At 40.7% G+C, this 16,144-nt stretch overlaps 2 protein-coding genes across 3 annotated transcripts; both read right to left on the reverse strand.

Moving 5' to 3' along the window:
• Window positions 1–73: 73 nt before the first annotated feature.
• ankdd1b (ankyrin repeat and death domain containing 1B) lies at window positions 74–6,364 on the reverse strand. Its single transcript, XM_085425337.1, has 15 exons — window positions 5,760–6,364; window positions 5,321–5,421; window positions 5,120–5,218; window positions 4,916–5,014; window positions 3,594–3,698; window positions 3,403–3,504; window positions 3,133–3,231; window positions 2,570–2,668; window positions 2,125–2,223; window positions 1,952–2,050; window positions 1,749–1,847; window positions 1,461–1,556; window positions 878–1,079; window positions 493–624; window positions 74–398 (listed from the first exon to the last, which is right to left on the reverse strand). The coding sequence occupies exons 1-15, from the start codon at window positions 5,932–5,934 to the stop codon at window positions 343–345; spliced, it is 1,662 nt and encodes a 553-aa protein (XP_085281463.1). The 5' UTR covers window positions 5,935–6,364; the 3' UTR covers window positions 74–342.
• A 192-nt stretch (window positions 6,365–6,556) lies between these two features.
• Window positions 6,557–15,017, reverse strand: polk (polymerase (DNA directed) kappa). Of its 2 annotated transcripts, none has more exons than XM_085425330.1 (14): window positions 14,641–15,017; window positions 13,135–13,254; window positions 12,854–13,006; window positions 12,471–12,602; window positions 12,230–12,380; window positions 11,896–12,117; window positions 11,404–11,528; window positions 10,287–10,453; window positions 10,169–10,201; window positions 9,973–10,069; window positions 8,953–9,124; window positions 7,809–8,804; window positions 7,198–7,246; window positions 6,557–7,056 (listed from the first exon to the last, which is right to left on the reverse strand). In XM_085425330.1, exons 1-14 carry the CDS (start codon window positions 14,767–14,769, stop codon window positions 6,975–6,977), a joined length of 2,628 nt encoding a protein of 875 aa, XP_085281456.1. In that variant the 5' UTR covers window positions 14,770–15,017; the 3' UTR covers window positions 6,557–6,974. The 2 variants fall into 2 exon arrangements, with proteins under 2 accessions (XP_085281456.1, XP_085281457.1); XM_085425331.1 differs by having other exon boundaries at window positions 6,558–7,056; window positions 7,204–7,246.
• Between the last annotated feature and the right edge of the window lie 1,127 nt (window positions 15,018–16,144).

Raw genomic sequence — 16,144 nt, forward strand, 5'->3', positions numbered from 1 at the left:
TATATATATATATATATATATATATATATATATATATATATATAGATAGATAGATAGATAGATAGATAGATAGTAATTATTACAGATGGAACAAAAGTTCAGAGAATTCCAAAATGAACATTTATTACTTTGCTTTAAATTGTGCACAGATAACTGTGTACTGAAGTGTACTGCAAGGCGACCATCCAACAGCACATGTTGTTTACTTGACGAAACCAAAGCTATATGCTACTTGTGTGACGCACAACGTTATTTTTAAAATAAATTATTTCACTGCAGTAGTCCTGTAGAGATGCTTCGTTGACAGTGATGCGAACATTGTAAATACTGCAGTGTTCCTCTTCATGAAATGGTACATCTTTTACTGCTGACTTGCTCTGCCTCCAGTCGAATCTTATCTGAAAGACGAACATTTGATGAAGTAAAACTTTGGAACAGGCGGTGCAGAAGACATAAATTTCTGTTTATCGCATACTTGTTAACAGAGTGTACCTGCAGCTTTCGTGTTCCCAGTGCAGATGAGGCCCTGGTAGAGGTCTTTAGCAGGGGCCTTCAGAGCCAGCTCCTCCCCATGAAGCCAGATCAGCAGCATTCTGTTCCCATGCTCTTGATAGCTGTGCTGACCTGCAGGTAAACGCACAACCCTTTAAGTTCAGAAAAAAAGGTCAACCTGCAAAAAAATACCCTAAAGATACCAAATTACAACTTGGAAAATAAGCTGTAAAAATTTCAATGTCATACTGGGATATTCATTTTTTTACCTAAGATTTCAGGGTATTTAATTAATGTGTTTGACTCAAGAAGGTTAAGTTAGATTTTCAGAGGGTTGCCAAATGCAGAGCAGAAACCTGCCCTGTCAGTGTGTGAGTTATGGCACCTGTCCACTGCTCCTCGATGGCAGACACTTGGTCCTGAGTAAAGTCCCAGTGTGTTGCCAGTCTTTTCCAGTCTCCTGGTTTCAGCAGCTTGTACGCCAGGCGCCAAGCCATCGAATACAGCTCCTTGTTCTCACTGCGGCGGTCAAATTTGAACGTCAGTGCATGCTCGGTGCGAACAATCTCATTAAGCTCAGGGTTAGCCTGAAAGGGCAATTAAATCATGTCAGCAGGCTGATAAAGGCCACACTCTCCAGACAACAGAGGGGCACAGGAAGAAAATTTTGGCAAGACACTAACACGTATGATTAGCAATATAAATGTCAGAGTGAAACATTTTGAAAATCAATAATGGAGGAGAATAAGGCATATTCTTAATTAAAATAAATAATAATAAATCGTATGTCGAATGTTTCTGGGCTCCGAATCACTTTTACAGTGAATGCTTTAATAGAATTAGAGGGGATTCAGCTAATCGAGGATGTGACACTGAATCATTCATGGTGAAAGTAATTATTGATTTCAAAGCATCGCGAATGGATTATGCTCGTGAAAGTTACAAGTATCATTTGATTATCCCCTCACCTTTTTCTGGTCATAGTATCGTTCTGCTTTGATGATCATGTCCACAATGTTTACCTCATCTGCTCTGGCTGCAACACCCAGAGCAGTCTTACCCTGCTACTCCGAATCCAGCATGTACAGTGAAAAACAAATTCAATTAGAACCGCAAGAGATTGCATTTAGTTTGATTTTTCTTGTATTTTCAATGTATCATGCTGCAACAAAGGCTTACATTAATTATCATTTTTTTGCTGTTTGGATAGCATTAGTATACAGTTTAATTTTATTAATATGACAAATGCATCTTACCCGGTCCTTGACTGTTATATCAGGCCCAGCTTTAAGAAGCATTTCCACAACCTCAGCTTTGGCAGTCTCAGCAGCAATGTGCATAGCTGTCTGGGACCTCTAACAGTCCAAAGCATGACACGACATAACGATACGCAGGAATTAGTTTGTCTACATTATGTTCATGGATGCTTTATTTTACTGTCTTAGGCAGGAGCTTGTACCTTATCTGTGGCATTGATATTGCAGCCAGCCTCCAATAGGTAGTAGATAACAGGGATGTGACTGTTCTTCACTGCCAGGTGGAGAGGTGTCTCTAGATCCTGAGAGCAATAATATTATGCTTCATAAAAGATGGATTACTCTGCCACTGCCTCCTATCTGGTTGTTTACTTACCTGATTTTGAAAGTCCGCCTGGGCATTGTACTGTAAGAGAACTTGAACAAGAGCCGCGTCTCCTTTTTCTGCAACTGTATGGAGAGCGCTGCATTTGGCCTACAAAGAGTACAAAGTGAGTGCAGTTGTACTGTCTAGAAGAATCTTTAAAAACTGATTTTGTTTATAACATATTTTTCAGGATAAACACCATAATGCATATTATATTAGTAGTACGGTTAAAAGCAGAACAGTAGAAAAGGTATTTAGTCATTTGAATCTACACAGTACCAAAAAACGCCAAGAAAATACACCGGTACACAAACAAAAGTTACCAAAGAAAACACATGATTTTCTGAACTTGCATGTTATGAACATTGATTACTGTAAGTATTTGATGTGTGTATTTTTCTCTTAGCTTGCACTGGTTCAGTAAAACTTGGCTGGGTATACTGCCTGAACATACCACTGTGAGTATGTTAGGGTCACAACCGGCCTCCAGCAGGACCTGAGCACATTCTTCCTGACTGTGGTCTGCAGCCTGGTACAGAGCAGTCTCACCATCCTGCAGCACAAAACATCCGTCAGCAATGATGCAAATGGAAAATTCTTCTAACATAATTAACATTTTAAGTTATTATCATCATTATTATTATTATTAGTTATAACAAAGTAGAATTTCTTTACACTAAGGGAACGTTGGCTTGGATCATTCAATTAAATGCCAGCAAATAAATTCGTTACTGCAGATCTTTTGGGGGGTAAGGTTTTGTAATTATCTCTTACTTTAATGCATCATTAAGCCACATCAGTACTAATACAAAGGAACACATTTATCATGTTCAGTTTACCTGTTACCTGCCAAAGTTCGATCCAGAAAGCTAAATGTGTCATTATACTAACTGGTAGATGTTTGATTCATCTCAATTGATCCCAAGTGGAGCCAGCATCCAGCAGTGGATTAGCCGCTGAGCTCACACTGTCACAAACCAAACCGTGATAGAGAGGATGTTTGCACTGATTGTCTACCATATTGACTTCATCCCGAGTATCAAAGCTCTGCAGCAGCAGTTGGACGACATCCAAGTGGCCGTTCCTGGCAGCTAAGTGCAGGGGCGTGTCCCCTCTCTGGCAGAAGGGAGGGAGGGAAACAGCTTGCATCAAAGAGTGTTTGACTTTGAGCTTTCTTGCAGGTGTGACACTGAAATGTGCACTCAAGGCACACGTGAGCATAAACAGCCATATAGCCTACTCGGAAATAGATGCAGAAAAATCGCACAAATAAGTCCTCGTGCACACCTTGTTGGGCTTCATGGTGGCCATGTTGTATGGCTCCATGAGCACCTGTAACATCTTAACACACCCGTGCTCTGCTGCCAGTGCAAATGCTCGGTGTCCTGACTGAAACACAAGAAAAGAGGCTCAGGTAATCACATGTAGTGCATGCAAAATGAAATTTGCCACACAATTGTTTTGTGCAAGTTGCATACCAGGTCATCCTTGTCAAGTTCTTTCATCTGCAGGTCATTTACAATGTAGTCTACGATTTCAGTATGGTTGTTGATGGCAGCACAGTGCAAAATATTGAGTCCTTCCTGAAACAAAGAAATAACTTTTTCTGTTAAATCAGGCAGGGCGCTGTTTGAGAATTTACAATGCAAACCAAATTCATCTTGAACCGTATTTGAAAATGGAAAGCCACAGTGTAAAAGATACAGTATAACGAAAGCAAAAATGGACAAACTACAACGTGTAGCTTGTGGTTTAATTTCCTTGAAATTTAGCGCACTTGAAAACTTACAAACAGGTGCGCGAGAACAAGAGGGTATATTTAAAATTAAACAAATTATACTTAAATTCGAACGTCGAAATGCTTTATGGTTATAGCATTGTCAGAAATATGTGCCACTAAACATTACATTTTAGTTATTTATAATTTGATGTGAATTTTTCAACTCATATAATTACATATGGATGTGAATTACACAGATTAAGCTTAAATGTATTTGTGAAACTGAATTTCGAAACTTTACAAAATTAAAATTAATCAAAACTTCACACCATATTACTTTTATTACTTTTCGTTTCTCAGAACTAAAATCCAGTTCTCATAACTCAAACTCAGTTTTTGCAATTCAAATTCAGTTTTCTGGGAGAAGCATCAGGGTTTCTGAGGAAGGGCAGCCGACCACAGATTCACACACAAACTCTTCAAGCAGTCGGGGCAATATTAGGATGTTAGGCTACTCAATAATATTGTTTGACATTACCAAGGTTATTATAAACATATTACAAAACTAGATGGGGGGGGGGGGCGCTAACTACTGAGTCAACTGCTTTCAAAATTCTTTTGTTGTTTTTATTGTAATACCTGTACTGATTTTCCTGAAACAAATGCAAAATAAACATTTTAGCCAATACAGAACTGGAATGTAACTTTAGACGTTACTATTTAAAATTGCTTAGAGGATACATTTTGTCCTGTCTTTTTAAAATGCTCTGAATTGACCAACTGCTTTCAAATATTTACAGTATAGTTGCACAGTAAACTCAGAAAAAGTATATAGTACTTTAAGGGGTATTACAGGAGATGTTGCAGGCTATATTATTAAGTGTTACTGAAAATTAAAAGTTTAAATAGTATAGATAATAAAATATCTGAATCGCAGTGTGTTGTTTTGAGAGGGTGTTTGTGCAAAATCTAAAAGGAAAACAAAAAACCCCCCAATGGGATTCATTTCTCAGTTTAAGGGTATTTCATCTCTGTTGGTTAGTGAGAAGCAATAGAGGAGAATTCTTCCTTCTACTTCACCTCGTTCTCAGCCTTCTGTTCTGCTCCAGCCTGCACTAATAATTTCAGGATGTCCAAACTGCCAAACCAGGCAGCCAAATGAATGGGTGCTACGCCGTACTGTCAGACACAGAACACAAAATGGTAGTAGCCGACTTGGAGACATTACATAACATATTGTCCTTGGCTCAAATCCTCGCATCTAACATCTTAAAATCCTCCCACCTTGTCCTTTTGGTCCACTTTGACCCTTCGCTGTAACAGCAGCTTAACAGCTTCTTTGTTTGTGCAAGCTACTGCAAAGTGAAGGGCAGTCCTATTTTGCTGAGGAAGACAAAATAATCAACATGTTATCAGTTTAATGAAAGTTTATTCAGTGATTGGGTCTGTTTGGCTAATGCAGATACTTTATCTTTTCAGACGCACCACATTCTTTACGTTGGCATTTAAGCCTTTTCCAAGATCCGTCATGGTCTCCACATCGTTCCTCTTAGCTGCTTCGATAAACTCCTTCTCAGCCTCAAGCACTACATAACACAGTAGACAAGCCTTAATACATGGCTTTTTTCATACATAATTAATTGTGTTAATACATATTAGACAGCAGGATTATATCACAACATAGAGTAAAGTGAACTAAGATGGTGAGATTTTCAACATTACTACCTACACACCCACATAGCAAATACAGTGTTTTTCCTTGGAAGGAAACTGTCACACCTCACTTCAGTGACAAACATTAGAAACTCAAGTGCTCGGTTCTTGAATCTGCTACATTTACTACACTTTCTATGTCTTTTCTGTCATATAAAGCACAAAAAGCTTGTTTATTCTTTTTACGTTTTTTTTTCTCTTGGATACTCACACATCTCTACGTCATCAAAACTGTTGTCCGTCTCTTTGTTTGAATGCTTGTTCAGAGCAAAGTCACTGAATCCCCTCACAGTCTCTGGTCTTATCCACTTTCGAGGGTCCAGATTCTCCTTTTTAGGAGAATGTTTCTCAATCATCCTCTTCAGAGCCATAGCTTTTTTTTCCATTTGGAGGCTCTTACAACAAAGCCACACTTTGTGTATTAAACAGTATAGGTTATATCCTGAAAACAGTCTACCTCAGTTCCAGAGGAAAAAGATCGCACACCCGTAAAGAAAGCCAGTGTTATCCAATTTCAAAGTTCTGATCTTCATAGAGCCAAGAGCGAGGAAGTGTATGGTAGTGTACTCCTTACTTTAGTGCCGCAGGGCTGATCCGTATTTACTTTACTAGCTCACACCCTAGAGATCCCCGGTGATAGTAACAGGTTTATTAAACATGACACATTTCACTTTGACTAGTCAGTGGCACAGCTGTGGCTATATTATGGCTCGAGTAACATGAGGAATTTATACCAATAGTCTAACTTAAATTTCTATTATGTAACGCTGGTTAAAAGATTAACAAAGGAGTTGGAGTTCAGTAGTAGTACATGTTTGTCTAAGGAAACAAACGTACTGTATGTGTAAGGAAGCGGCGAGTCACATTTACACATTTACACAACTTGAAGTGGTACAGTTTCATGGCTGACAGCAAGAACCCGTTTTTTTCCTCACTACTTTGAAGCACTCATTGTTTGGTTACAGTTCAGGCTGTTGGAGAAGTGATTAGTGTTGAGTGTAAACAAAAAAAATGTCCCTAAAAGTGAGATTTCAGCAGAATAATTTATTGCAACAATTTAAATGATAAAAAAAATCTCTTTTCGTCATTATTAAAGGTATACACTACACAAAAACACAAATGTGACAATGTCATAATAAAATAACTTAATGAAGATAAATAAAAAATATATATCTAGCCTGACCATTAAATAAAAATGCATTAAAAGGAATTATTGGACTTGTCTTCATCTTTCATTTTGAATATCGCTTAGAGCAGACAAGCCAGGTGTTTTAGGAGCATCTTCTATGTGCAAACTTAACAAGCTTTGTGCGCAGTGACCGCAGGATGAATAAAAACTGCGCAGTGAAGCCGAGGGAATAGAAGAGCTGCGTTTTTACTTCCTCAGTTCATCCGCACTAGGCTGGAGTTTGCCCCTGAATGACTGTCACCTGAAGAACTTGTCGATGGTGTTGCAAGGACCGAGGCTTTTAACCTTTTTAGACGGAGGAGACGAAGGCGTGTCCCGTCTAAATCATAAAAAGAACACACAACAATGAATACTTTTATTTATACATAAAATTTCAATGCTACTTCAGTCACACTAAATGGAACAAGAAGAGATCGCGTGTCAGCATTCAGTGAAGCGATTTGTAAACAAGCCGTCTCACCTTTTGCTTTTGCCTTTGCTTGCTTGCTTTAGCAGAAGATGTCCTCCGTCTACAAACAGAAAGGGACACTTATTGGCATGGACAGAAAAAATAATGTATCCCCCGCTGTCTTTTCTCTGACATAAAAATGACTTCCATTGAGGAGGTGCACAATCGCAGCACCAGGGATATAAAGAGTGCAATTTCTGAGGCAGGCTTGTTTAAGAGGAAACCGGGGTGCAGTTCATTGTAGGAAATGAATAGGTGAGAAAGTGATTTAGCAATTTCCAAGCCCGGGGCAAAGGGAGCCCCATGGGGTGAAATGAGATGTCTTTTCCTGGTCTGAATCGATACAAACGTCTCACATAGTGTCACTGTCTGTAAATAACAAGGTCATAGGCCACCGACCCCTTCCCAAATACACATTCCTTCTGTTAACTCCGCTGTCATACAGCTTATAGACTCGGCTAACAGCATCGCTCCTGTCATCAGGACAGAATAGTTTCTGTCAGGAGAGGGGGTTGCTGTTAGTACCTTCATGTAGCCGAAGCATGTAGTGACTGCGTAATGAAAAACATTTTTTTCAGAATACACACACAACAAGGTTCCCTTTGTTTAATACACGCACTTACCTGTGCTCTTGCTATTTTTAACTGGAGATGGATTTATGGAGGATGATGTCTGTCTCCCCAGCTCATGTAAGACCTCCTGGTTCAGGCAGAGGTCAACGTGGTGGTTGAAGACAGCGAGGTCATGAGTCTCCTGGGTCAGTTGACACACTGGGCAGACGAAGACTGGCCCTTTGCTATTAGATGGCTGAGGCTCTTGCAAGGTCGCAGTTTTGTTGTCGTCTTTAATCAACGAAACCTTTTGAACAGAATCTTTTTTTACGCTGCTCTGGCCTTTCTGAGGGTTGACTTTTGACTTCTTCTCTTGAGCCTCGTGCCGCCTCCTCAGTTTGTTCACTGCTGCACGTTCTTCGCGGTCCTTCTTTAGACCCGACTCTGACTCTGTGTCTGACTCTGTGCCATTGTTTGTTTTTTGAGAGGCGTTGCTGAGACATTGGTCTATATGCGTGTTGAAGACATTCAGGTCGGTTGTTTCCACCTTTCTGAAGCACACGGGACATGTGAGGGTTTCTGATTCTTCACAGGCTGATGTGGATGCATGCGCCTGTACAGGACTGGGATTTTCTGAGAGATCGGGCGGTAAATGGTTGCTTTCGCTTGCTGTGGCCGGAGTCCTTGTGTTAGCAATCACTGGAGCGTTTTCCCCGCTCCCCTCATTTTTTGTGGCTGCATTAGCTGCCTCGAGTTGCAGTCTTCTAACATGAGCCCTTTGAAAGAAAGACTGCTGGAGTCCCACAGTCGCCTGGCTTCCTTCTGTCTGCCTCTGCTTACTCCGCCAGGGAAGGTCTTCTTGTCTCTGGTGTTTCTGTTCCACTAGGGGGCACATAAGTGGCGAGGTGTGGAAGGAGTAAGCATCGGAGAGATGCTCATTCCCCAGTTTTTGAAGCATCCCTTGGGAAGAACTAGAGCAGTCTGCCTTGCCACTCTGCAGAAAGCCGACGATGCTCTTCTGCAAGGGCTTTTTATCATCCAAACTAGCGAAGGCAGAAATTCGAACACCTACAAGCACAAAAACAAATCATCCGGAGAAAACCTCTAAACGAATGCCAGCTGTGTTATTATTTCCACATGAAGCTTGTCACACATCATTTAGGTTCATTTCAAGCTAGTTATATTAATTGATATGTCAGTTTTATTGTTATATTACCCATGAGCCTCAGTCTGAGTGGCTGAGGACTCTCATTTTCTATTTCCGTTTTCAGGAGGTCCTTAGCAACAGCGAAGATCTCATCCACTGTGGCAACAGCACACGGCAGCGTCATTGCCCTGGTTTTCACCTCGAAGTTCACATTCTTGAGCTTCAGTGTTACCGTTTTACCCTTCCAGGAAGACAAAAATATATATATATACGCCTTTAAATTCATATTAGGCAAACAGTCACGGCCATTTCAGCCTGCACTCTAATTAGACGTAAATAATAGTACCAGGAAAGAGATGGAAATCTGTATAATCATATCAGTGATTGACTTGTCAGAATCCATTTTGTGAGTTTTTATGGCGATATGTTCAAAGCTGATAGTAGCCCCCTTCGGTCTCTTTAATGGTCCTCCATTTCCTGCAGCTATCAAAGCCACATCAGGACCCAGGTAGGGGGGGTAATAGTTGTGCTAAGCCATCCAGTCCTTACTGTATCGATTCAAAAGGGAATGAACATGTTAGAGTAACTGTACGAGATTCTGTTTGGAAACACAGTAAATCTAAGAAGGCCAAGTATAAGAATTGTGTGTTAGGAAGGTGTCGAGCCTCCATGTGCTGCCAAAATAGCTTCTTCCTGTTTCTGGAAATGTATTGGAGCGACAGAGCATCATACTTTCAAAAGAAATTGTTTTTTCTTTCCCTCTTTTGCTATTTCGATGATGGTGATAGAGAGCGGCGTCTAACATGTTGGTCCACAATGTGTAGGTGTTCAACTTTACACAACTTTTAAGCCATCAAATCATTCAGTGATCACTCGTGCCCTATGGAAGGAGGCACTGCGATCTAGAAAGAAGATGACAGGGGGATGACACAGCTGTAATGAAGGGGTCAGGGGTTTAGCTTTTCCTTTAACTTGCCTCTTGTCTGAAAAAAGTTGATGTATGAAAGCAAGGTAGCTGAAAATATGTTAAAGAAAATCTTCTTATACAGCGGATATGGGTTTAAAGGTTACAATAACACTGATCAATACCTTCAGACCTTCTTTCTTCATGTCTTCTGCTAGATCTTCACAGAGCTCCCTGCACAAAGACAACTGCTCCTCAACTTTACTCAGTTCTTTAAAGGTCCTGTAAATATTGATAGTATGACAGAGAAATTAGAAGAGAGCTGAAAGAAGGAAACCATTTTTTTAAACTATCAAATATTAATTAAAATTGTTAAAAAACCTCTCTGTGCTCATGCTTTTTCTTTCTTCATGCCTGTGTGACAGTAGAGACAGTCAGCTTTATCTCCTTCTTCTGGAGATCAGTTGTACTTGAGTGTTATGAAGCAAGCAGACAGTACCTGGGTATACATGTGGAGCCCAGTCCCAGAGAAACCTCCAGGAAATGATGCCAGGCTGTCTCCGAGAACAGCAATGACAGCAACGCCATCTGCTGGCCAAGATGGGAGCAGGTACTTATACCCAAAGCGTTCAGCATCTTCTCACTCACCTTTCCTATGCCACAAACCTAGAAAAGCACATAAACATGTTTTTAGCCTTTCAGCCATGTTTCACAGTGACTCCACAACATGTCTGTAAACCTTTATACTGCATTCTACTCAGAACTTCACAATTAACATTTATTTAAAGAAATCAATGAAGACAATTAGGAGGAAAAAAACAAACACATTCAGCTAACAAGCAAAAGATCCCTGGTTCGATTCTGGGAGGAGACACAGATCCTTTGAACGTGAGACACGTGGATTTCTGGAGTAAAAACTAAATATTCAGAGATACCCGCTGCGGAGACCCGTTGTGAATAAGGGAGCAACTGAAAGTAGCTTTAAACATGCTACAAATAAACTGGAGAAAGCAATAACTAAATCACCGGAGAAAGTCCAAACACAAGATAAAAAGGAAAAAATTGTAGCAATTGTGTTTCTTGTTTGAGATCACAAATCAATTTTGTTTTTTTTAAAAAGCCACTCTTCTAGCATCAAGCTAACAAACCTTATTTCAGATGGTTATTTAACACATCCAATGCTTTTTCACAGAGCAGGATTACACATGTAAGAGCCCAAAAACAAACTTCTATGTTTGTTTTTCTACTTCTAAAAACCATCTTCTGTTTACTATTAAACCCTTGAAAAACATCCAGCTGATGTATCTTTTACCAAATGGACTCCATCATGTCTGCTCACAGACACAAATATGTGACAACTGCAGTTTTAACTTTGTTCTGTTATCAAGTTGAGCCACAGACTGACTATTATGAACCATGAGCCTCATACTGCAGTGGGTTGTCTCAGCTCTAACCCAGAGGAGTGAGGTTTGCAAACAAGCGAGTCCAAACTCAAACGTTATTTGCACTTTTGCAGTTAAAGAAAAAGAAAAATACTAAAAATCTTACATTGTCAAGCAATATACTACAAGCACACAGCTCTGCTAGTGCTTTAATTTGAGCAATGGGTACTGTACTTTGCGAACTGGAAGGTTCTGGATGAAGTCCATCACTGCCTCTCTGGTGGATGGGAGTCTGTATTGTCCATTGGGTTTGTTTTTGTCACTGCACACCTTAGCCAGCATCATGTTTGGCGCAATTCCTGGAAGATTGGAAAATATCATTGGCTATTTTTTCCCCCAAACAGCTGGTAAAGCATGCACAATAATTCCCAAAATATGCATACTAGACTTGTCAGGGTTGCATTAGATTAGAATGAACTGATGAACTTGGTGTACAGTCAAACAAAAGTAATAAAAATGTAGTATCAAAATATGTTGTAAACTATCATAAATAGAGCAATAAATAAATAGATATTCGTAATGACAGCAGCTTCAACAATGGCACAGGGATCAGCGATGTTCAGTGACTGCTTAGAGCTCAGGATCTGAGATTTATTACTGTATATCCCTGTTATGCAGTTAAAATGAGCGTGTTTTAAATTAAAAGCAGACTGGTTTCTTGCTCACCTGCACTGGCAGTCAGCATCGTCTTCTGCTCAATGCGGAAGCGCATCTCTCGCACAGCCTCTTCAACAGATGTCCCAAACACCTCGAAATCACCTGCAGGAGCATGCACACCTTCAGGGCCCACTGGGCTGGGAGAGGAGCCTGGGCTGTCCTCAAACAGTACTGGGGAGAGCTCTCTCACCTCTGTCACAGCTTCCTGGGAAGGCTCAGCTTTTTTCTCATCTTTACAAGAAAAAATAAATAAATCACACAACAATTAAATGGATTCCTGATATATATAAAACTTAATATCAATGTGTTTGTGTGTATATATTAAAGAAAAACAAATCCCTACCTGTGGTCATGTCTCTGACACGGAAGTGATGTGTACGTGTGGACTCTGGCCAGTGCTGCCTCTGCTCCAGGTGGTCTGTGAAATCTAGATAAGCTTCATCCAGGCTCATTGGCTGAAAGTTCGGGTCATAGTCTGCAAAGATCTCCCGGATCTAACAGAAGCACAGACAGATGGGCACCTGTTGAGCAACAAGCCACTGAAAGAATTTGTTTGCATGTGTGTTTTTAGGTATTGCGCTTACCTCATTGCTCACAGCTCTGTACTTATCAAAGTTAAGTGGAACAATGACTAAACTGGGGCAGAGTTTCTTTGCAATGAAGCCAGGCATGGCAGCTCGAACCCCATATTTCCTGGCGTGATAGTTAGAGGTCGACTGTGAAAGGAAAAGAGGCGATATGAATGAAACAGAGAGAGTGGCTGTTCTGGATCTTAAATGGCCATGATTTCAATACTTAATCTCCGTGTAGTTTGTAAAGTAGTGAGAGCATGTGTATACTATATTTCAGTGCAGTGTGGTTTATATTTGAAATAAACCTTTAATATCTTGTTTCAGAGTTCAGACATAATTCATAGTCAGTATCTGTGGCGTGTCCATTAGCCACAATAGCAATGTTTTTAACCCACCAGCATGCTCATGGATCCTACGGCCATGGGCTTGTCCTTCAGTTCAGGACAGTCTCTCATTTCAACAGCAGCGTAGAAAGCATCCATGTCCACATGTACAATCACACGGCTTAGATCACGACTCTTCTCCAGCGCTGTGGAAACCTTTTCCACCTACACAGAGAGAATAAAATGAAAAGAAGCCAGTTGCTTGAAGCTCACCTGAGTTGTGTCTGTGTGATTTTCGGGTCACCTCTGGAAAAAGAAGTGAGCTTTGGCCATGTGAATCCCTTACATCTTACCTGAACTTGTGCTTTTTTTAACTGCTGCTCTGTGATCCGTGCCTTCTGTAGCATCATTTTCGTAATGCGCTGGTTCACCTGCTGATCTCTCTTCAGCTCATTCTCGTAAAACTTAGATCCCTGCCCAGGAAGGACAAGGACAATGGGGAGTTATAACAACTCTGTTTTACAGCTTTAATAAAAAGCTACTGTAGCTCATTTATTTTTAGGACTGGATGTCATTACACAGAGGATAGTGGACGCAAAGGGGAACAGGATACAATCTACAAAAGTGGATGGAGGTTCATATTGTCCACAGTGTCATTTGTGCCTTTTATTGGTTAAAGCTAGATACATCCAAGTAAACCGGGGGAAAAAAAAAAAAAAAGAGTCAATTTTTAGATTTTGCTCCCACAAAGTCTACAATGACTATAGCAGTGAGAAACTGTCCACATACACGTGTAAGCTTTTATAATACTGCAAACTGAAACATACTTAACAATGTAATGCCTCATCTACATATTTCAAAATAACATTTTAGAACACCATTATACAAAAGCTATTCATATTACTGTAAGGAATGAATTATGACACTTATATGGTGATATAAGAATTCTACAAAAAAAATGCATCATCAGAAATAATGTCAGTTGAAGGGTGCCTGTCGAGAAGCCATTCTTAAGGAAGGCAAACTAGAAGAAAAGGCTCATGTGTGTCAAATTACACAAGAAGTGGACTGAAAATCAGCAGCAACAGGTCTTGTGGAGTGCTGAATCCACATTTTAAATTTTTTGTTCAAATTGTCATCAGTATGTATGCAGGTGGTCAAGAGAAAGGTTAAATAGTGGATGTGTGCAGCCATCTGTGGAGCACGGTGGAGGCTTTGTCGTGGTTTCTTGTTAAAACTGATTAAATTATGAACACAGAAAAGTATCATCGGATTTGAATTCACCGTACAATAACATCTGGAAAGCGTGTGATTAGCAACAACTTCATTTTTCACACCATCTGAATTAAGGCTTGTGTCCAAACACACTGCCGGTGCAGTAAAAACTTGGGTACAAAAAGCACACAATGCAACACTATCGGTCATGGAGAGCATGGAACAGTGTGGCATCATCTAAAAGGAGCCAACATCCATAGAAGAGCTTTAAATGTCTTCCAGGAAGCCTGGAGAACTATTCCTGAAGACTGCTTAAAGAAATGACAAGAAAGCTTAGCTAAGAGAGTTCAGGCTTTGTTGGAGAATAAAGGTGTCAAACATTTCATGCTTGTTAGAATTGCCTTATATGTAGTACTTCTATGTATTTTTTGTGCGTGTTTCAATATATTGCTGCCCTTATTTTCCATCCATCCTAGCAAAACATAAAGACATACAGAACGGCACGTCAACAAATTATCCATGCTTGTGTTCTAAAAACTAATCATTCGGTTATTTGCATCCTCTCGGAGACAGTTGTGTAGATGACTATCGGGTATGTGACCTCAGGTGTGTCATGCGCGTGTCTTTGATTTGTGAGCACTTACCTTGGAGGTTTCCATGATGATCTTATTGATCTTGTCTCTGTCAAGACCTTCCATACCAGCTTTGTTGTCATTGAGAGCCATTCTGGAGAGGAAGCCCTCTTCTTTGGTGGATGCCACCCCATTCTCCATCCTAATGACTTACTTAGTGCAGGTACACTTCAGGTTATAACGAACTGGGCTGTGCATCCCCACATATGTGCGGCTTTCCGGGCTGGATCAGATCCGAGTTTCTCAATGACAAATAAGAGCCACGGTGACTGTAAATTAAGTCACTGAGCTTTCTGACAAACATGTCTCTACAAGTGTTGAAAACAGCTACGGCGGCGGTTTTTTTGGCGGCACTTCCGCGTCCATACGTCATCAGCCAAATGGGCGGAACTAAAAAACCAAGAGCGTCATTTCAGGATTGTACCTTCCCTTCAAAGTTTGCTTTTACAGTTTATGACTTGGGATTGTGCAGTGTTTCTGCTGATATGAGTTAACCTTAGATTGTTATCGGTCCGTTTAAAGTACACTGGATACTTCTGATTGCCAACAAATATGTTATGAAACCCTTTGGCATATTTCACACGAGGAATTAAAAATGGATCTGCTGGTCAAGTAAATTAAGACATTAATTGATGAAATGTAGTTTCTTTTTTTTTTTCTTTTTTTTTTCTTTTTTTTTATGACATCAGAAACAGCAGTATGCGACATTACGTGATGGCAGAGCTTCAGTTCATCCTTTGTCATTTTTTTTTTTTTTTTTTAATAAATAGGACAGGGGGAATGAATGAGAGAAAGAGGGGGAGAGAAAGAAAGAAAACCAAAGGGGAGAAGAGACGGTGAGAAGGGGGGGGAAGAGAGAGAAAAAGAAAAAAAGAAAAAAAAAGAACTCCTGGGTCACCTGTATGGAGAAAAAAAAAAAACAAACAAAAAAAACAAACAGAGGAGACAGCAAACAACAAAGAGCAACATAATAATAGAGAAAACAAAGCACCATCACAATAAACTAGCTAGTCATAGATATCAATATTTACTAAATAATAAACGATATTGTGCAGCACGCAAGATAGACAGCGCACAGTGTGCTTTGAGGCAGCAGCCAAGAAAGCTTTAGTCCGCGTCTGTGAATACCCATGTGTGCATACCTGTGTGGATCAGCATGCTTGCATTCCAAAGGTTTCTCCATGTAATGATCTGCTAGGGAGTGTGGGGGGGCCACAGCCCCGTCCTCCAGGGTGTGAAGCGGGTATGGAGGAGATCAAAACTCCAGACATCCAGAGGCCCCCAGAACACAAGAGACCATGGAAGACCAACAGAGGGGCAGCCGCGCCACTGTTCCAGTAAGAGCTGAGGAGAGTCCCAGATGAGGGCTCGCCCAGCAGCCGCGGAGCAGAAGTCAGGGGGAGTTGCAGTGACGCGCCCGTGAGCTCCGCCGGCCCCCAGCTGTGCCTGAGTGACCGAGCCCCAGGCCGAGAGGCCGGGGGCACCCCACCTCCAAAGGGGCCCGAGCGAGCCCCAG

Source organism: Rhamphochromis longiceps, linkage group LG12, assembly GCF_057381845.1.
Source record: "Rhamphochromis longiceps isolate RC_006_pf linkage group LG12, R_longiceps_female_GT1.1, whole genome shotgun sequence".
Classification (NCBI taxonomy): Eukaryota; Metazoa; Chordata; class Actinopteri; order Cichliformes; family Cichlidae; genus Rhamphochromis; species Rhamphochromis longiceps.

Bases quoted from the DNA above. Each gene is read 5' to 3' on its own strand.
- polk (XM_085425330.1), bottom strand. From the start codon at position 14,769: ATGGAGAATGGGGTGGCATCCACCAAAGAAGAGGGCTTCCTCTCCAGA. The intron at 11,529-11,895 runs GTGAGCAAGAAA...CCAATCTTCCAG, and splicing joins GATGCTGACTGCCAGTGCAG to GAATTGCGCCAAACATGATG. The intron at 7,057-7,197 runs GTGAGACGGCTT...TTTATGATTTAG, and splicing joins AGCAAAGGCAAAAGCAAAAG to ACGGGACACGCCTTCGTCTC.
- ankdd1b (XM_085425337.1), bottom strand. From the start codon at position 5,934: ATGGAAAAAAAAGCTATGGCTCTGAAGAGGATGATTGAGAAACATTCT. The intron at 5,015-5,119 runs GTGGGAGGATTT...TGTGTCTGACAG, and splicing joins AAGTGGACCAAAAGGACAAG to TACGGCGTAGCACCCATTCA. The intron at 3,505-3,593 runs GTATGCAACTTG...CTTGTGTTTCAG, and splicing joins AACTTGACAAGGATGACCTG to TCAGGACACCGAGCATTTGC.